Below are 22,740 nucleotides of genomic sequence, written 5' to 3'. Positions count from 1 at the left end.
ATAGGAATATCTTTCAGGACTGTGTTTTTTTCATACCCAAATGACCAATATTGTTTTGTAACTTCTACCAAATGTGTTTCTAAAATAATACTGTTTTATATTTCTTTCTTATTTTTCTCTTTTTGCACTGCTCCTGGTGCAACATGGATAGAGATCCCTTTGGGAATCACTCTTTTGTTGTTTATTTCTTCTACATTGTTTATTAAAAGTACATTGTTTATTAAAAGTTCTTTTACAAAACTTTTTCTTATTTTTTTTCTCCTCCTCCTTCCCTGATCTCCCTACACTAAGCACACTGTGATCAGTAAGCATGTCTCCATGGCCTTGCATTGCTGATTGCAATATGTGTGATCAGCAGGGGGCAATCAGAGATCCCAGCAGGGTCAAGGAAAATTCTGCTGGGTCTCTATTATCTTCCCAAGCCTTTCCTGCTGGTGTCAACATTGACACCTACCAGAAGGGAATGCTCGATCATATAATTGGCCATTCAAATTGTTGTGGTGTGCAGGGACTTCCATCATTACAACCAATCTGTCAGCAGTAAGCCAGAAATGCTAGTTTCTGCTGACAAGGGAGAGACCACTCTGGGATAAGACATCTCCCTGCCGCTACAAAAGAGTAATGCCGTACAGATACAGCCTGACATTGTTTTTATGGACTTACCGATACGTCTACAGGACATTAAGCGGTCAAGCGTGTGTGTGTGTGTGTGCGTGCGTGCGTGCATTTATTCCTTTGTGTGTCTATGCATAGCAAGAAGTACAGAAGCCACTTCCATGAAATATGTAAAGCATTTTATACTGCCTCATCTAATGGATACTTGGTTATGTGTGGAACGCCTGTCGTGCAGCTTTGTGGGAACAAAAACCTGGCCTCCATGATGCACCTCCCAGCTTGGCCTATGGCTCCCTTCCTGCCCCTTTCAATATGATTCCTGTACATATTACTATCTTGAGCTTTTAGGAGCCGAGGTTCAAGTGTGTTCAATTATGTTGTGACTGTCCAAGGGCGAAAATACCAGAAATATAGAAAGGAAATGCATACATATTCTTGGGGGCCCGACCTTGTAACAGTGTTGCCCCAGGGCCCTACCTGACCGTGATCCACCCCTGGATTCCATTGGCACATGATTATCAATTAGCTTTTACATTAATCTGCCGTCTCTACAACCAACAAGCCCATTGGACATTTTTCTTTTGCTTCATTCATGCACCTGCAGAGGGCCGGCAGTTAGGCCCGAGGTAAGGCGATTACACATATTTTATTTATTATTAAACAAAATGGTTTTTGACTGTTGCTAGCGAGACTAACTATTAATATACATTATTTGATATAAATGATTTGATAGGTTTCTATCTGTTGCGTTGAATTCCCTCCCTTTAGTAGGGGCATTTATAAATCCTGGCATTTGCATGTCCCTCGCGGCCTACTATACCCAACATCCCAGGATTAGATGTTTAGTAATACCAAAGCAGATATAAAAAAAAATAATTATTGTGCCAGATCCATTTCCTTCCCAAACTATATGATTCATAAATGATTAAAGTGCTCTAGAAACAGTTCTTAACAAACTTGATTGGAGTTCTCTATACAATCTGTATATATTATATCTATAGTTATTACATTATATAATCACTTGTCTTGAGACATAAGCCTTTTGGCACAAGAAGGATATGGCTTTAAGTAAGGGTTGCCAACCCCCCCTTCTGGATTTTGGGACCAAGCACCTCCCTTTTAATGCTGAAGCCAAGCAGTGTGGAGCCTATTGCTGAAGGAGGGGGAGTGCAGGTGCTAGGTGGAAAAAGCAGAGTGAAGGAGAGGAGACAGGAGAGGAGAGAAGAAAGATATATAGAGGGCAGAAGAGAATCCAGAGTAATTAGAGGGCACGGGTAGGCGGATTTAATCCAGTGCAGTAGCTGAAGTATGGTGATACGGAAATAAAGGATCTCCGGAGCAGGAGGGTGAGGTGCTGGGATCGGCAGGTAGAAAACCGCTTGCTGCTGAGGGTTTCTTTTTGGAGGAGCGCTGAAGAGCCGGGCTTTCTGGAGCAGACACTCCATCACTCAGCCCTGTGCGCCGCGGGCACCGGGCAGTAAACCGGGGAGATGTCGGCAGTAAGTGGCACAGAGCCCAGCCCGGGAGCCGGGGGTAGGGTGTTCTTCCAAACCCCGTTGGCAGCCCCGGGATCCCGGGAGGAGACACCGCAAGTGGTGGTGGCCACCTCCAAGCAGCAGCAGCAGAGGAGGCAGCAGCAGGGCAAAGTGACTGTGAAATACGACAGGAAAGAGCTGAGGAAGCGCCTGGTGCTGGAGGAGTGGATCGTGGAGCAGCTCAGCGAGCTCTACGGCTGCGAGGTAGCGATGTACTAAAGTACGCGGGGAGGAAGTGGTTAATAGTCTGCCGCCTTATTGCCCTTCCGTGTCTCCTTAGAGTGTGCATGTATGTATTATGTATGCATGTAGGGATGTATGTATGTAAAGGCTGTATTCTAGAGAGAGCTAATGTTCCATACATGCGGGGGGGGGGGGGGTTTCTGGATATTTAACTCTTTGCATTGATGATGTAAGCCAGATAGTTCTTTGTGTATCTTGTATGATATCATACAATGGCAGTGTTTCTAAACACATTTGTGATCATAAGGCCAGATATCTTTGTATTTCTGTAGAAATGCAGGTGTATATGTTATTTACATAAACATATGTATATGTATATACACACATTATATATGTATAGTATGGTACATTGATACATGTTAGTATGTTTCCATGATGTAAAAGTTAAATATTTTCCTTTTCTCCCTTGCATATCACCTTCATTTAATGCCATTAGTGTTACATTGTACTGTCTGGGCAGGACTATTGTGTCTGGTTGTCTAGAAGCCTCTTTAGCATTAGATCAGGTTTAAGAAGTGTTAAACTCCTCTAGTGTCACGTCTGTTACATACATGTACATACGTATGTAGGGATTTTGTGTTGCCTCCTGTTTGTAATATTCTGCATGGATCAGGCAGGCTGCAGTATCAATGTGTTATTACATCAGCGGGTACATTTTATATGCGACAATGACATTTTACAGAACCCTCTTAAAATCCATGTTTATTTTTCTTCTGCGTGGTTAATTGCTTTTTAGGAGCCATATCCTTATTTGCAAAGAAATGATTTTTTTTTCGTGTTAAAGGGTGCTGTTCTAGTACATTTTAGTTCTAAAATCTGAAAATTTGTGTGGTTCTCTTTTGAAACAATGAAGGTTTACAGTTGAAGTAGCCCTTCTCTCTCTCGCTTCTCATCTTCGCTTAACATACTAAGACTTTATGTTCCTGCATTGTATTGAACCATACAATTGTTGGTTGGAGTTGTTGACTCCTAAAGAGCACATGGTCACCTACAGTTGAGTGCGGTTTACCCCCCCCCAACCCTACTCAGTGTCTAATTGTTGAAATTAGCATTTTTCCCCTTAATTTATTTAGCTATTAAAATCTTAATGTCTGAGGCTATGCTAAATAAACCAGTGCCGGAGAAGATGATGCTTGACCGCTGATTCAAGAACATACGAGCCATTGAAGGATCAATAGCAAAGAAGAAGCTGGTCCATCAGCCGTCTCACCACAAGGAGATGGCTTTATTTTGTGGTTCTTGGTCATTCTATTATATCATTACATGCTTCAGATAAATTATTAACCAGGTGGTAAAGTACCCCTTCAGACTTCCTGGTAACTTAGTGTCGCTTTACGCTGATGTTTCCTGTCGATAATGCACATTTCACCTAGAAATCCATCTTAATACGATAAACTAACTTCATCCTGTCCGTGTTGATGTGATCATTTATGTACGAATAAACCAGATAAAAGGTCGTACAATTTTGGACTTTTCTTGTCTGTTTCCTGGATAGGCCTAGAGAAGTAAAATGAGGGTTAATTAGTTAAAAGAAGATGAAGGCTGACTTCAAATTGGTTTGAAACATGACCTCTGTGTTTCGGACAGCTGGTAGAGCTAAGGATTGGAGTTGGAGATCATGGTTGGCTTGATGCATATCATAAAATCATGTGATTTCTTTGTTAGAAGGCACTTCATTTTTCCATCTGTTGTCTTACACAAGTAACTTAAGCCCCCTATTTTTAGCAACATGTATGTACTTGCAGTGTCGACTTTGTTCATTGTATAGATCTAGCAGTTGCTTAGTAGAATAGAAATGTTTTATTATTATATAGTGCCATCTGTACAATGGGTAAACAGGAGGTAACCAGTGGTGCATCACTTAACAATGTGGACTTACAGCAAGTAGTGTAATTTTATAGCTGCCCCAGGACTGATCCAGGGCAGTGCCCCCAGCCCCGTCCTCCTCGGGCACCATCTTCACTGCGGGGCTCTGGAATATAGCATTGTATCCCGGCACACAATGACTTTTTAATGCAGTTTATCAGTGATCTTCCCTGTACCCATTGAGCGGCAGGGGATTGCCCAAGGGGGTATTCTGATCACCCCTGTGCTTTTGCAGAAGGGGAATTGCCGCGCCGCTCCACCCCGGACTTTTCGGCCCAGACCAGGATATGTCCCTGCTTAGCGCAACAAAAGATGAGAAGGGTTCTAACAATCTAGAAGGAATCATATTTTCATGTTTCAGGACAGAGTTATCCCGGTACTCCCCACACATCTGTTGGTACACCGTATTGTTGTATATTTAGTAGACACATCTCCCTTCCTTCCTTTTTTGAAACGCACTTTGACCAGGACCTCTTGTATAGCAGATGACATCTGAAACTCTGATGCTTTTTAACCGAAATATAAATTAGACACTGTTACCTAATTATAAAGTGTGCGTTCTGCCGACTGTTGATGTCACAGCTTTTCGTTAAAAAAAACGTAGCTTAGTAGCTTAGTGATACGCTGTATATCTGTTTTGGAGATATTTGGGTCAAATGTTAATCTTATGGAAACAGAGATAGACAGTAGCCCATGGCAAGGCCAACATAATCTAATGAGTTTCCTACCCTGAAGTTCTCTGCCCTCTCCTCATTCACTCTTACAAAAAAAACGCCTAAACCAATCCACATCAATCAGCAACTAAATAGAGCAGAGAGACAAGATAAGGAGAGGAGTCATCATTCAGATCTGACAGCAAGAAGTTAAGATACGTTTCTCCTTGGTAACACCACATTAGGTGTCAATTTGTGCAATCTGGTTTTGAGAAAACAAAATATATCGGAATATGAGCAAGCAAAACCAAGTGGCTGAGCTAGCCACACACGCTTACCTGGAGTTTGCTCTCTGCTTGCTCACAGTCAAGCTTAGTCCGGGTTATGTGACATTACGAGACCCAACTGTGAACCCGTGTCAAATGTTTGAAGACTTCGATATATTTTTTTAAACTTTATGTATTAAAACATTGACCCATTGATGATCTCACAGCTCTATTATCGAAACTAGGTTACCACAGCAAATACCTCGTGTGACCTAGCAGGTCCCTTGAAGAGAGAGGGCTTAAATGCTAACTTGTCCCACAGTGGAATTGGAAAACATGAAAGCAGCCATCAACATTTTTAAAAATATGCGAAGATAAAATCAATATATGATTTTCATTTATTTCCTGATTTCCATATGGTGTTTAAGCTCCTTATTCGTGCTTAATCGTTTCTGTGTTGGACCTTTAATCTAGTACTGATAAATTTAAGTTTATATCCCATCGACTTTATAGGATGCAGATTGGGCACAACCCTTTGGCGGTATATTCCTGGTACTCAGATATTTTTTTTGTGAATTTTACTTTCTATAAATTGATGGCCAAAATGCCTTAAGTTTGAGTTTCACATCTCCGTATATGATGTTTTAACACTGTTAAAATAACCTATAGGTAGGGCCGGACTAGCAATCATGGGGCACAGCATATCCAGCTGTTGGAGCACCCAATTATGGGGTGCCGATGGCCAGCGGACACCAGGCGTTTGCCCGTGTGCTAGATGGAACGTCCAGGCTTGCTATAGAGTCCATTGTATATTCTACTAACTTATGTTTAATTTGTTTTTGCTGATAGGTCCACATTAAGTATGTATTGCATAGATGATACAAGTGCCAAAGTCACTTTTAAACTTGTGTTGCACATTTCTGTGCCTTCCTACAATGTCCTATCTTATCAAAACATGCAGCTATTGTGTTATCAGTTTCAGAAAATGCTGTGTTCTTCTTAACACCAAAGAACGCTTGACAAACAAAATGTCATTTGACAAAATGATAGCTGTTCAAAATGGTTAGATAACCCAGGGGTCGACAAATTTGGTTGGAATTTAGGAGCCAGACAAAAAATGTAGGAGCTGGGTGTGTTTTTTTTTTTTCTTTAACCCCCCCCCATGATATTCACATACATACGAACATGCTTTCCATATTTTAAGCTTGTTTAAGGGCCCTCCTTATCTCTTCTTTCAAGTCAATTTGTTATGTTATACACCATTGTACAGTACTGTTTAATATGATGGCACTGTATAAAATACTTATACACACACACACACACGCAAGTACTAACACACATGCACATAGTTTCCCATATACACATACTCAGTAAGATGTTTACCTTTGTTGGCTCAGGACAGCTCTTCTGCTTCTTGCTCCTTGCAGTCCTTACATGCTGCTTGGATCTGAGTGCAGGGAAATGACTTCATATCCCCGTCTCCGACTCGGTGTGTTAGGACTGAGTGAGCACGGTATCCCTAGCCTGGGGAAAGGTGAGGGTGTCAGTGGTGCCAGGATGTGATTTCTTGTTGTCATTGCGACCTGGGGCCTTGGTTTGTCGAGCCCTGACATAATCCACCCAGTTGCTAACCCTTTAATTACTGTACAGGCCAGGCGTGGGATGCAGTCTGTTTTAAAATGTGTGAGAGCTATACTAAAGTCCCCTGCTGTTTGGCCATGTGTCCATACAGATGCTAACGAGGGCCAAAGTACTAATAAAGTGAGTTACCAGTTTTTGGATCTCTTTAATTACAAAGCTTGAGTTAAGTAAAAATAAAATCAGTTAGAAGGGGCCTGCTTCATAACTCTTAAGATATGTAGAAGCTCCTGAGACTTGAGGTCATACCTTGGGATCCATGGTATGGATATGTATAAAAGAAAACTCAAATCTACAGCATAGTACACTCATCATTGTGGAAAACATGTTTGTCATGTATGTGACATGATATTGTATGTGTGTAATATTCAACCACTCTTGAACTGACCTAAAGAGGAAGGTGGTGAGATTTTATATTAAATAATTACGAATGCATTTGGTTTATCAACATGGACGATGAAGTAAGTGGAGAAGACATTAAACTATAAGGAGATGCTGTAAGCTCCGAGGATGTGCAATAGGAGAGCCTTGCCTCAACAAGCATACAGTCTTTCATAACACAAAGCATCATGGATTACTTCATATTGAAGATTATTTTAATATGAGAGTAGCTATTTTCAGATCTACGCTAGTTGTTGTTTTTTCCTATATGCCAGTAAGCCATGACATCATTTAGTGTGCTGTTTTTTTCCCATTATATTAATTGATGGTCTATTTAGAATGTGTCTAGAATCAATTATGTGACTGAATCCTACCTTTTAATAAACTTAGTATTTAGTGAAAATTAGCTTCCCCATGTAATTATATTAGGCATAGACTCATCAGAGACTTTATTTGCCCAGGGAAAGGCTTAATTCATTTGGCTGTAATGTGTTTATACACGTGACAGTACCAAAAGCTTATGCTAATGCCTCGATGTGCACGTTGGAACACTTGGGTTACTGACATAAAGGCATTTTGTCCGTGAAGCACTGCACACTTCTTGATGGCGGCAAGAACATTCAAGCAAACCTTAATGCTTCCTGGAAAATCTAGTTAGGCATGGCAGCTGCTTTAAGCAGAACTTAGATGTGCCAGGTTAGCCTATATTGTTTCTATATTCGGTTACAGAATTTTAGATCACTCGAAATTGATGGAGAAAATGGCCTAGAACAGGTAGAAGTTTAAACATTTAATTCAGGTGCTAAAATTACATTATCCCTTCTTTAATGTTTGTGACTTGGCTGTCAACGGCTTGTAGTAGTTCAGTGACCTTGTAAGTGTCTTTGCTGTGCAACATGGTGCTATCATATTGCCGCACATCTCTTGTGCCTTAAAAAAACATATCTATTACATACATGTTTTTGTTCTCCCATTTTAAATGCTTTTTTTGATAAGTATTTGTTTACTGTTAAAGTTGATTAGTCATTGTACTAACCTGCAGCTAAGTCTTCTTATGGAGATGTGTTTATGAATTACCTAAAGGGTTCCAGTAGTTCGCTTTTCGGAAAGTGGAAGGTGCTGCCATTGCTTTAAGGTCGGCACTTTCTTCCTGTCATGCTTGAAGCTGTCAATCAATTGCAATATCATGTATTGCTCTTATTTAGTGAATAGGAAATGATAGATATTTATATGGCTTTTACATAACAAGGTCACAAAACTACTATCTTGATTGACTTGATCTGTTACTAGTTTCTGAACATTATGATGTCATCAACATTCACCGGGAGAATACATTACTAGATACAATTGTGTTGCTAAGGTGTGCGTGAACTTTGTCTTTTTATATATGTAGACGTGACTCATTTCTGTGGCGTGAAACTGCTACATTTTTTCTGCAGTTATTTCTTATACATCTCTAGGCTACTTGGTTAGTTAAAATGTCAGATGTTCGGCTTCTACATTTGTTTTCTACTCCATTAAATCTATCATCTTTAGAATTGCATACATTTATAACCAGAAGACACAAAATTAATGCAGACCAAACACTACTTACTTGGTTATCCTGGAATCCCTATACCTAGGAACTTTCCATGGTTGGCTACTCCCGTTTATGTATGGATTAGCTTTTCCAAGGGGGCCATATTAGTCCCACACAGCCTTTAGTGGCCAGAGAAAGAAGAAATTGACCCCAGGCTTTACCTGGAGACTCCTGATCAAACCTGGAGAGTTCCCAGGTATGGATATTCCCTTTTCTCAGGTCAAAGTGACTTTATATCAAGATAGATGGAGTACATAACTAAAGGTGTCAGAATTTGCTTACATTTTCTGCATTGGTAATTGTCTTAATATGGGTCTAGTTTAGATACAAAAGGCCCCATTATTCGAATGATCACCCATGGCTTTCTATCAATGTGCTGCTAGCTGTCTGATTTTTGAGGGTTGACCCAGTATAATACGTAGTTACATTGTGACGTGAACCATGTAATCCCTACTGTTTATTATTTGACTGAACACCGATATACCGGTATATGTTGTATTTACATATCTAGGTGTATTAAATACATTTTTAATAATTTATTTGCAATTATTAACGTTAATTAAAAAACGTTTTTTTTCTTTCTAATTTTGATTGTTGAACCAATTAAAATAGTTAATCAGGTTGACATAGCCAAGTCCATTAAATTAATCCCTTCCAAGTATCGTTATCTGTTGATCAATCTTTGGGACAATATTGGATAAAAGAAGTAGTTCATGATTCCAAAATAATCAGTTTTTTTCCTTGGGTCAACATCACTTATTCTAAAAGTAAATGATTATAATCCAGAATCCTTGTTTGCCAGGAAGGCATTCAGCCTTCTTTGAAAATGTTAACTGAATCTACCAAAACCACTTCACTTGGCGTTTCATAACGTAACTCCCCTGACAGTAAAAAAATTAAAATATTCTGCTTGCTTAAATATTTTCTATATACTTAGAGCATGCACCAATTCACTGTTCCATTTACAACATCATTGGGTCATGTACTTTATTGGGAGTATGTTTTGAAATACTGAATTATTTAAATGTAATTTCTGTGACTACTTCGAGGAAATATTGTAGTATTATTCTTACTGTTCTCTATAATGCTTGTCTGTGTGATACTAAAATGTAGTTTTCCCTTCTTGGCCCATATAGGGGCCAGTTTCAGTAGTTAGATCTAGCAACAGCTAGGCCATGCCAAGTCTATATTGCATAAAAGGGAACAGAAAAAGCCAAGGAGAGGGTTGAGCCACTCACTGAGAAACAGACCACAAATTAAATGTCTTACTTTTCTACAGCACTGCATAGTATCAGGCCCTTCCTCATTTCTTCTAGCTTTGCTTTTTTTGTCTATATCACCCGAGAAAAATAGGTTGTGCCACCCATGGCAGCAAAAACTGCAATGAAACGCTTGTGACACCTGACAATGAGGGAGGCATTTTGGACCATTGTTTTAATTCAGCCACGTTGGAGGGGTTTGGAGCATGAATGCCATAGCATCTCAATCAGGACTTTGACTAGCCCACTCCAAAACCTTAATTTGCTTTCTTTTGAGCCATTCAGGTGGACTTTCTTGTGTGCTTAGGATCATTGTCCTGCTGCATAACCAAGCTGTGCTTGAGCTTTCGGTCACGAACCGATGGGCCAAAATTCTTTTAGGATTTTCCGGAGAGCAGAATTCATGGTTCTATCAATTATGGCAAGTTGTCCAGGTCCTAAAGCAGCCCCAGACCATCACACTACTACCACCGTGTTTGACTGTTAGCATGATGTTGTTATTGTGGAATGCTGCGTTAACTTTACACCAGATGTAACGGGGCCCATGTCTTAAAAAAACTCAAATTTTCACTCTTGGAGGAATGTTGGAAGGCTGGCCTCTCCTGAGAAGGTACACCACAAGTTTTCTAGATAATGGCTTTCCATTCCAGATTGTTGGGTGTGAATGATTTTGTTTCTCACCTGTCCTTGAATTTCTTGAGATCATGACCTCATGTGTCGCTTTTTGAGAGCTTTTAAGCCTACTTCATTTTGTAAGATGATGTTTGGATTCAATAGGGCTAGCAGTAACCATGCCTGGGTGTAAAATTGAATCGAATTACCACTTAAATTTGGTAAATTGGTTGATTTAGTACCTAAGCGGGCACCTATTGGTTTTTCACCTAGGGCCAGGTAAGGATGGATAATTTGGTTTTTATGTTCAACCTTCTGTACAAGATATCATTTAAAAACGGCATTTTGTGTCTGCTTGTGTTTTTGTCTAATATTAAAATGAGTTTAATGATCTGAAACCTTTTACGTGTGACAAATATACAAAAATAGAAGAAATCGGGAAGGCTGCAAATACTTTTTTCACGGCACTGTACAGAAGCATGAGATGTCTGTTACCAGAGTACTGCTTGATCATTCTATTGTGTAGCAGATGGATCTATGTAATGCCAAATAACAGTGACCGGGTGGAGAAACAGAAGTAGTAAATTGATTTGACTATTGAGTCTTTGCTTAAAATAATAGAACTCGGTAATCCATTATTTCTAAAAAGTGATTTAGGATGATAAAATTGTATGTCAGTGTTCCTACTACTGTAGTAAAAATAGTGTAGTATTAGTTTCAGTCTATGTATCTAATCACAAGCCTCAAGTCATAGTGCATATTTTACATTTTTGTTCAGCATTAATTAAAATTGAAATATGTGCGGAGTACATTACATATTAAAGAGACCCTCCAGTCCACTTATTTATATCTACTTATGTCTTTCTTTCTTTAAAATCATTGGTGTTTGGCATGGGCTTCAGCACATTACAAATCATAAAATACCGTATTTGCTCGATTATAAGACGACCCTGATTATAAGACGACCCCCCAAAATCTGAATATTAACTTAGGAAAAAAAGAAAAAGCCTGAATATAAGACGACCCCAAAGGAAAAAAGTTTTACCAGTAAATGTTAATTCATGTAAACTATTTTTTTTAATAAAAGCTATGATTGAGAAAAAGATTTTTTTATTTCTTGTATTTCCCAACCTGTCCCCCAGTTACGCACATCTGCCCCCAGGCTTGCCACTCCAATATGGCACTGTGGCCCATGATATGCCTTTTAACCCTCTATATGCCACTGTGCCCCATGGCATGCCTTTTGACCCCCTATGTGCCACTCTGCCTCCAGAAATGCCTTATACCCCTATATCCCATTCTGGCATTTAGGGGGTTAAAATGCATATTATGGGGCAGAGTGGCATATAGGGAGGTATAAGGCATTTCAGGAGGCAGAGTGGCATTAAGGGAGTTAAAAGGCATTGTATAGAGCACTCTGCCTCCAGAAATGCCTTATACCCCTATATGCCACTCTGCCATTTAGGGGGTTAAAAGGCATATTATGGGGCAGAGTGGCATATAGGGAGGTATAAGGCATTTCAGGAGGCAGAGTGCTCTATTAAATGCCCCCTTAACGCCACTCCAGAAATGCCCTATGCCCCCATTTAACACACACACACACCCTATCCCCCATTTAACTAACACACACACACACTCTCTCTCTCACCCCCCCCTCTCCCCCTCTCTCTCTCTCTCTCTCTCTCTCACCCCCCTCTCTCTCTCTCTCTCTCACCCCCCCTCTCTCTCTCTCTCTCACCCCCTCTCTCCCCCCCCTTCCCCCGCTCTCCCCCCTCTCTTACCGGTGCTTCCAGCCGGGGCAGCGGGTTGACGTCACCTTCTGCTGCAGCCGGAAGGAGGTGTGGCTAGCAGCGGGGGTTTGTATGCGTCCGTCGCGTATACTTTCCCCGGCTGTCAGAGATCAAAGTTCCCCGCACCGGTGCCGCACTCTAATCTCTGACAGTCGGGGAAGGTCTATGCGACGGACGCAGACAACCCCCGCTGCTAGCCACACCTCCTTCCGGCTGCAGCGGACGTTGTCTACGCAGATCGCGTAGACGTCAACCCGCTGCCCCGGCAACACAGCAGGAAGCGCCGGTAAGTGTGTGTATGATGGGGGGGGTCGGGTGAGACAGGAGGATCCAGGTCCCCTGCAGCGGTGCGGGGGATCTGGATCTTAGTCTCCTAATCAGACCTCTATTTGAGGTCTGATTAGAAGACGACCCCGATTAGAAGACGAGGGGTATTTTTCAGAGCATTTGCTCTGAAAAAAACCTCGTCTTATAATCGAGCAAATACGGTATTAAGGTGTGTTAGCAAACAAGGCTTTAGTCTTCTTCATGAGTACACATAGCACTTTTTCGTACACGCATACTCTGCGAATATCACTCACATTAGGAGTGGCGGCAGGGCTGTGTTTCAATAAGAAGCATGTGGTCTTATGCTCCTGGGGAGGATGCACTGGGACCTGTGCTGATGGTATTTTTTTCCTTTTTTATACAGAAGCAATAATCTGCTAGTAATAAGAATGAAAATATTTAAGTTGCACAATAATCATGTTACATAAGGAATGTCTGCTTTTGTTCTTGGATATTTTTCAAAAGTAATTCCCTCCATAGAAGAACCTGCTGATTTCCTTGAAGATGGAAAAATGTCTTTAGCACCAATGCTTGAAAAATATCATCTTATTACCCTACTAATAAGAAGTTAATTATGATTGTTGGTTAGCGTTACATTATGTGTCATGTCAGCCATCTCAGCCCAATATCTCCATAAAGTGTTCTGTATCTACAGTATACTTATTTGTGATGCCTATGGCTTATGCTTTTTTTAATTTTTTTTTATTTTTTTTAACTCTTCCTCATGTTCGAAGAGGTTGGCAATACACGCATCATACTCCTTTACTATCCAATTTAGGGCAAGCTACACTACTTTGTGTAGCTATCACCCTCTCCCATCCTGGCTCCACTCACTCCCAGCTTCCATTAATAGAGTAAGAAGGAGACCCCTCATCGACTTATTAATAGGTACTTTATGTATACATGCTTTGCGTGTGGTTTTCAGTTCCTAGGTGTAGATACGTTGTGTAAAGAAACACCCATTACCTTCTATAATAAAAATCAGAGACACTAGATGGGATAAATCAGTCTTATCTGCCGTGAAATTCTGTGTTTCTATGTTAAATGCAGTGTAATTTGTTATAAAAATTTTAATTTCACTTTTTTTTTTAAGACATGATATGACTGTGCCTTTGCTATTCTTTCTTCAGGACACCCAACACTCAAAGTGATCTAACGCAGTGACCTCTGTGGTATCTCATGTGCTTGACATGCAATTAAACCTCATGTTTTCCCTGTAATAACTTTCAGAGTAACAGTTTCAAATGTCATTTACATGAGACATTGTCTCGGTGTGACTCAAGAATAGTTATTAGCATGCGGTATTAATACCCTCTGTGCCAGCTGATCTTCCTGTGATAATTACAGATCTGTTTACTGTTGAGCCAAATAGTTCCCCTGGCTTATGTTCATACACAGCAGGAAGACTAGATTTTAAATTATTTCTGATTTAATTCTACAGGAAGACGGGCTGATTTTAAATAATTGATGTAAATCAAAGTGACAAGATTCACATTTGTTCTTAGCTACATAGCTGAAAATGAGAATGGGCAGTTTTGCATACTTTTTACGTTATTTTTATTTTTTTTGATGTCAAAAAATGTCACATTGTATAAAAGTTGCCAGGACTGATTTATATTGTTAATAATAGACACATACATTGTCACAACCCTTTTTTTTTCTTTTGTAACATTGCAAGAAACTTTAACATTTTAATTAAATGCTACTGGTCTGTAATAATTCTCCAATATAGCAATAAAAATATTAATTTTAAATAAGTTCATTGGAATGTGGTGTGTTTATAAGATGGGAAGTGATGTAAGCCTCTGTCGCTGAGAAATAGAATGTATGGGTTTGAAGAAATTAACATTGCTTACTGTAGCCAGAAAATCAGCAAATCTAGCAGAAAATGTCACCATATTGAGGAAGCTGTTACCCCTTCTAAATGGTAGCATTCTTGGTACTGTTAGATGCCCAAACTATCCCCTAAAACAATTCATTAATCATTTAAAGAATTCTCTAATTCAGACATTTTGCTGGGAACTCTTAATTGCAATGTGACAAAAAAGAAGGCACTGAAACTGTACAGGTTTCTGTGTCATGTGCATAGACCTTTAGAAGAAACAATAGAATTCCAGATCTGCTTAAGGGTTATCTGCTTAGCTGACTAGAGAGTATCATTAAAATAAGTACCACTTCATGTAAAGGGGCATCTTTAGACATCGCTTTAATCTTCCTAGATCTAGAAACATAACTAGTTTTTTTTGCCACCTTCTATTTATTCTTGGACCCCCAACATTATTGCAATAAACCTGATATTGTAAAATAACCAACTTTGTATTCATAATAATTCCATAAAAAAACAGTCCAAAATATGGAAAAACCTTTTTTAGGCCACTGTTCCCTTTTTGTATAGGGCTATTTACCAAATTCGGGAAGCTCTTTTGTGAACCAAATGTTCACTAAAGTGGCCCAATGGCAAATATCAACGCACTTTGCAAAGGCAAGTGGATGCAATTCAGTAGCTGGTTTTGTAAAAACAATCGGGTGCAGGTTAACAATATTACCAAATAGAATGCCCTTGTTGATGGGACCATTACGTTTTTCAGATAAAGCCACTTTTCAAACTGTGTACCTAACTCTAAATAAACCCCAGTGTTAACTACGCTAAACCTAAAGGAATGGATTGTAGATCATTTTATGTATAAATTAAACCATAGCGTAGGAATCTAGAGAATGAAAGCCATCTTTGTTAGAGTAAAAGGGTTAGAGCAGATGTTTGGAAGATCAAACAATTAACACTGCATCACTTAGCAATATGCCGTGCGTCATCTTGAAAATCCTGAGTGTTCACAAGCCTTGAGGAGAGGAGCAGGGTCCTGTAAGTTAATGTGTCATATGGATATGTAATGTCAAATGAGCACTGAAGGTAAAACAAAATGCCGGCAGCCTTATTATATTTTAAACCAAATGGCTCCCCACTGTGTATTTGTCTGATTTTGTACACTTACAACTCTGTCTTATAATTTTTTTTTTGGTCCAAGGCTAGAAAGGGGACAAATATGTTTAAGATATGAATAGAGTGCTACTTGGCTGATTTGTGTGCCAACGAAGAGATGTGTCCGTAAGGTTTTATATGGCCCTCTTTGTAACCTTTGTCGTCCTCCACCCACTGATCTGACCATCCCTGTTTCAACCTGTAATCTGCCTGACTTGGCATGAAGATACGTGCAAACAGAGTTGTATAACACTTTTCAATTAATGTATTCATAACGTGACGATCTGCTCTACATTTGGTTTCAGTTGAGTGACAGCAGATAGCATTTATAAATAACCTACATGTCACGACATTAAACAGACAAATGTAAATAGAAAAGACTAACTTTAAAGAGGCTATAAAAATTACAATGTGTCCCGCGACGTTTTTTTTATGACTACCTAATAACTTTAATACTCTGATGTAGCTTTTTTTTATCTGTTTGTAAACAGATTATAATTTTGAGCGAGGTCACTTGTGGAACCCGGTTCAGGAGATGAGGGGCTGTTATTATAACATAAAATGATGGATGCAAATGTAACGTTGGAGTATGTGTTCCATGCGCCTGCGGCACATAACTCGGCGTCCCCGCTATAGCCAGGCTGGGACTCCCAACCAAGCCTGATTCACCAATACCGAGGCATACCTACCAGGCACCAGGAAGTCATTTCTAGTCGCCATTGTGACCTGGCTTGCTGCTATTATGCCTGAACCAGCCATTATAAGACTGTTACATGGACTAGATTGCTGATATCAGCCAGAGAGGAATAGTACAGCCACAAAGCGCCATGTGTACAATGCTTTAGAAAAAGCAGTTAGGGAGGATACAATATATAAAAAAAATTCTCATGGAAATCGTGAACGGTAATACACATGTTTTAACAGTGACCTTGTTTTTCAAGTTTCTTTGAATTGGATTTTAGTAGAATAGCAAGTATATCTGTTTTTGCAAAACCCAGCCCTTATGTAGCATTTTAGGAAGGGTGTGTAGGCCCTTCACTATTTCATCATTACTTATGTGTTCTCAGGGATCAAACGATACATGGCGGTGGTATGAGAACAATACTACTTTTTGGTATGCAATATACGCATTTAAGGCTCTTACCCATCCCTGACTTGAGAAAAGCCGATCCAAACCACATGAGCTTGCAGTCTATTTGATATACATAGTATGCAGTGGTGATTGTGTTACCCTGCACTTAATGTATGTAGTAAGAATTCCATAGATACTACTAGTGATTAAGTATGGAGTAATGGAACTGTTATATTACCTTAGGTGACCTCCTGGCCAGCCCTGCTGCTATCAGGTTAAGTGGTTATAGTATTCATTAAAAAAACATGTCCTCATATGTATCTGCCCTATGGTCCTGTATGTCCATCCTATAAATCTTGTAAAACGTTTTCATTGCTGGTCAAAATTGGGCAACAAAATTAAAGCTTCCCCTCTTATTTGCTAATACTATTGGATATAGTGCACAAATGTGTAATCCACTATAAGAAGGGACAATAGCCTGCCATGTGCCTATTAACAATTGCCACACTATCAGTCTAAAGTTTACCATGTCCATTTGGCTTGTAGTTATGGTATTTAGGAGCTGGTCTAGCACCCAGACAGCCTCACTAACAAATAATGCATATTAAAATACCTTGTAAGCACTTAAATATGTGTGTTTAGGTTGCAGCTACAGCGTGGTCCCGTTTTCCCTGCATTAATTAAAGCAGCTGATCATTTTTAGGAAGGTGTTTCCAATAAAATCTATGTAACCTTTTCCCCTGAAGCTACCTGGCGCTGGGGAAAAAGGCAAATGCATATGGAGGGGCTCTACGGATTCCTCCCCCATATGTTTGCGAGAGGGATTGTATGGAGTGTCCATTTAATGATTAACATTTGTTAAAGTAGTTCATAAACTGGAACTTTTATTTTCAAAGTAGTACCTATTCACTCTTTATCAAGAAACCTTAAAAGAATGGTCTTACCGCAGGCATGTCCAAACTTTTTTCGAAGAGTGCCAGATTTGATGAAGTGAACATGTGCGAGGGCCGACCATTTTGCCTGACATTTTCTGAACCATTAAAATGAAATGCAAATTAACTATTTTATGCAAAGTTTATTGAAAACGGCATACCACATCTATCCCTTTCTCACTCTCCTTTTTCAGCAACCGCTCAGCACCCCTTGGGCCCCCCTGACTGGCAGAACTCCAGGGCCCGGTCGCAGTCGCGACCCCGGTAGTTCCGCCACTGCCTACAATTTCTTCATCAGATGCCCTTGTGGCTGTGTGTGCCGGCGCAGGGAGAAGGAAAGCCCAAATCTAGCGACGTCCGAGATCGCAAGATTTGGGCTTTCCTTCTCCCTGCGCCGGCACACACAGCCACAAGGGCATCTGATGAAGAAATTGTGTAGGGGAGGGCAGGGGCGTACCTAGAGTATTTGGCACCCGGGGCGGATCCTGTATGTGGCACCCCCCCCACACACACACTTTAAAACTACCTGGCCGAAACTGAATATGACCCCCCACACACACCATAAAAAAAATCTAACACTTTTATTTAAAGTAAGTAACACACCAAAATAGGACAAAACAATTAAATAATATATATATATATAATTGTTAACAGCAATCACATTCCTATCATGCCCAGGCATACCCAGATTCCAGGAGGCAGTCGCAGACTTGGCATGATAGGAGTATGATTGCCTTATCTACCCCTTCTCGCTCCCTTCTGCCCTATCTACCCCTTCTCACTCCCTTCTCCCTATCTACCCCTCCTAACTATCTACCCTCTCCCTCTTTGAAGTTCACTTACCTTTCAGGAGTCCTGCGGTGGGGGTGCAAGGCCTCTGTCTCCCAGCTCTGCCACTGTATGGAACAGTATAGAGTGATGGGAGTTATGATGTACTTTAGAGCATAATTATATAATGAAAAATACATTGGAAATGGTACAGCATAACACCCATCACTCTCACACCCTTACCAATCCACACATATACTAATCCACACGCATACCAATCCACACACATACACCAATACACACACATACACCAATCCACACACACACACACACACCAATCCACACACATACACCAATCCACACACATACACCAATCCACACACATACACCAATCCACACACACATACCAATCCACACACACACACCAATCCACACACATACACATCCACACACATACACCAATCCACACACACACCAATCCACACGCATACCAATCCACACGCATACCAATCCACACGCATACCAATCCACACGCATCCCAATCCACACGCATACCAATCCACACATATACTAATCCACACACATACACCAATCCACACACACATACCAATCCACACACATACACCAATCCACACACACACATACACCAATCCACACACACACATACACCAATCCACACACACACACCAATCCACACACATACACCAATCCACACACATACACCAATCCACACACATACACCAATCCACACATACCAATCCACACACATACACCAATCCACACACATACCAATCCACACATATACCAATCCACACGCATACCAATCCACACACATACCAATCCACACATATACACTAATCCACACATATACACCAATCCACACACATACACCAATCCACACACATACACCAATCCACACACATACACCAATCCACACATATACACCAATCCACACACATACACCAATCCACACATACACATCCACACATATACCAATCCACACACATACACCAATCCACACACATACACCAATCCACTCTCACTGTATGCTTTCCTACCTTTCCTCTTTTCTCCTTACAGCTCCTTTTCCTGCTCTTCGCTCCTCTTCTTCTTCAGTTCTTCCTTCTTCTTCCGAGGGCACGGGGTTCAGAGGGCACGGACAGCGGTGGGCGCGGCTTCAGTGTTGTGCGCCGGGATCTGACAACAAACCCCGGCGCACAACAGCTGTTGCCGAGCGGATCGCAAGGGAGCAGTATCGGAGGTCTTTACCGGACATCCGGCTCCCTTGAGTGATTTTAAGCCGGATGTCCGGTAAATACCTCCGATACTGCTCCCTTGCGATCCGCGCGGCAACAGCTGTTGTGCGCCGGGGTTTGTTGTCAAATCCCGGCACACAACACTGAAGCCGCGCCCACCGCTGTGTGTGGCTGTGTGTGCCGGCACAGGGAGAAGGAAAGCCCAGATCTCGCGCTTTCCTTCTCCCTGCGCCGGCTGATGACGCCAAGTCCCGTGGCTCACTTGGGGGCCGCATCAGTCCGGAACGCGGGCCGCAATTGGCCCGCGGGCCGGACTTTGGACATGCCTGTCTTACCGAATGACCTGGTAAATTATTTTAAATCACACCTTTTTTTCCCCTTGTTTAAATAGGGGCCCTTATCTTTTCATTCATTGAAGGTCACAATTGTAAAGGGTTTTCTAGAATTTTGCAGTTGTAGGAACATTCATTTGTAGAAAGTAAGTTACAAGAAAAGAAGTTTGGATAGCCTAATCTTAAAGCTAATGTAACCCTATTTTTTTCTGTACCCTAATGACCTATATTACATATTTCAAGTATTATGGTTCATGTAGCTGAAGTTTCTAGATCACAATTACTGCTATTAGGGAGGAAATTATGGGATGTTTCTGTCATTTCTTACCATCTGTTCCTTACATTTTGCTTTACTAGAGGTTTTTATTTATTCTTGTGCCATTCCCATACATGGAATTCAGTGACTTAATGTAAAAATATATATAATGTGAAAATGTTTATACACTATATGGTCAAAAGTATAGGGCACCTGACCATTACACCAACAGGGACTTTTATGAGACTGCATTCTAAATATGTATACATTAATATGAAGATTGCCCTCTCCCTTTGCAGCTAGAACAGCTTCCCAAATTTGGAAGCATAACATTGTCCAACATGCCTTGGTACATCCCCTTCACCAAGACATTTTGGACAATGCAATGCTAACAAATTTGGGGAAACAGTTTGGTGAAGGCCATTTTTTATTCCTGCATGACTGTGCCCCAGGGCACCAAGCAAGGTCCATTAAAAACATGGTTGGAGCCCTGGCCAGAACCCCATCAAACACCTTTGGGATGAACTTGTCTGACACCAGTGTCTGACCTCATAAATGTTCTACTGGATGAATGGGCAAACGTTCCCACAGAAATACACCAAAATCTTGTGGAAAGCCTACCCTGAAGAGTGGAAGCTGTTATAACTGCAAAAGGGGGACCAACTACATATTAATGTCAATCTATTTAGAACGTAATGTCCAAAAAACCCTATTAGTGTTACAGTCGGTTGTCCCAATGCTTTTGTTCATATAGTGTGTGTGTGTGTATATGTGTGTATATATATATATAATATGTACCGTATTTACTCGATTATAAGACGAGGTTTTTTTCAGAGCAAATGCTCTGAAAAATACCCCTCGTCTTGTAATCGGGGTCGTCTTCTAATCAGACCTCAAATGAGGTCTGACTATTAGACTAAGATCCAGATCCCCCGCATCGCTGCAGGGGACCTGGATCCTCCTGTGCGGTAACCTCAGCTGCTGCCGGCGTCTATCACCGAGCGCCGGCGAAAGTGCCGGCAGCAGCCGAGGTTGCATACATGCGTACCTTCCTGCTCCCGGGATAGCCCGCCCACTGCGGGGAAGCAGAGCCGGTTGGGGAGATTGCTGCAGGACCGGGACCCGGCCGCACTGTGCCGTCCCAAAGCAGATCCGGTAGACCTCTTCAATTTTCGGGAGGAGGCGGGGCCTAGCGGGGTCACACAGCGTCATGCTGAAATCCCGTGGGAGCTGCAGCAAGCGCCTGCTGAGGCATCGCGGTGAGTGAAGTGCCTGAGTATATTAGTGTCTGGGTAGGTAGGTAAGTGTCTCGGTGGGTAGGTAAGTGTCTGGGTGGGAAGTGTCTCAGTGGTTAGGGAAGTGTCTGGGTGGGTTTATTAGTGTCTGGGTATGTAAGTGTCCCCCTATATGCCACTCTGTCCCATGATATGCCTTTTAACCCCCTATATGCCAGAGTGGCATATAGGGGGTTAAAAGGCATAACATGGGGCAGAGTGGCATATAGGAGGGTATAAGGCATGCCTGGGGGCAGATGTGCATAACTGGCAGCAGATGAGCATAACTGGGGGCAGGTTGGTAAATAAAAGGAAATTATAAACAAAAAAAAAAAATAGACATGAATTATTATTTACTAGTAAAACTTTTTTCCTATAGGGTCGTCTTATAATCAGACTTTTTCTTTTTTTCCTAAATTATTATCTTATAATCGAGCAAATACGGTATATAATTTTTTTTTTTTTTTTTCCATGAAGCTGTGGGTTGAAAAGGAAATGCGGTTTGAGACTTGTCAAAATCAATGAATAAGAGTTTCGATCGCAATTTATGTTAATGGTAAACATACCTAAATAAAGAAACCACCGGGTGTGAGGAAATAAGTGATGTCATGTGTCGAAATTCTGTTGGACTGAGTGATCTGTGAGTTTTTCTATTACTGTAACAACACCAGAAATAACAGTTTGACATGATAGCGTGGCTCACTAAATCTCACTCCTCTCAAAGTCGTGCTAGTGTCTTCGTTCTCAGGACATCGGAATCGTTTCCTCTTGATTAAGCCAGGATTTTTTTTTCAGTTGATTTCTTCCTTCGATACAATATGGCATCTTAATGCCAAGATGTAAGACTTACCGTTTTGCCTTGTCAGCATGAGACTGCAATGTATTGTTTGTTTGCTGCCATCGTTAAGGCCTCCTCAGTTAACTAATTTTCTCCCTAGGCAGAGAACAAACATTTTCAGAGATGTAAAAAGATGATGATCTTGCCGAAAAATGGAGTAGTAATAATAATAATAAAAAAAGACTTCATAACAATTGACCTGCATTTTCGAGTTGATGTTGCTACATTTACTCTATATACATATGTAATATACTTTTTGTTTATTTTTTTC

At 40.8% G+C, this 22,740-nt stretch overlaps 1 protein-coding gene across 1 annotated transcript in view; it reads left to right on the top strand.

The window, feature by feature from the left end:
- Positions 1 to 1,757: 1,757 nt before the first annotated feature.
- The window catches only part of PPP1R14C (protein phosphatase 1 regulatory inhibitor subunit 14C), a 40,587-nt gene continuing 19,604 nt past the window's right edge, over positions 1,758 to 22,740 (top strand). The window contains exon 1 of the mRNA XM_053461221.1: positions 1,758 to 2,354. Within this exon, the coding sequence (XP_053317196.1) occupies positions 2,106 to 2,354 (249 nt within the window). The 5' untranslated portion in view covers positions 1,758 to 2,105. The remainder of the gene's footprint in view (positions 2,355 to 22,740) is intronic.

The sequence above is a fragment of the Spea bombifrons genome, chromosome 3 (assembly GCF_027358695.1).
Source record: "Spea bombifrons isolate aSpeBom1 chromosome 3, aSpeBom1.2.pri, whole genome shotgun sequence".
Taxonomy (NCBI): domain Eukaryota; kingdom Metazoa; phylum Chordata; class Amphibia; order Anura; family Pelobatidae; genus Spea; species Spea bombifrons.
The sequence above is the reverse complement of the archived record's forward strand: the minus strand, read 5'-3'. Positions and strand labels throughout refer to the sequence as shown.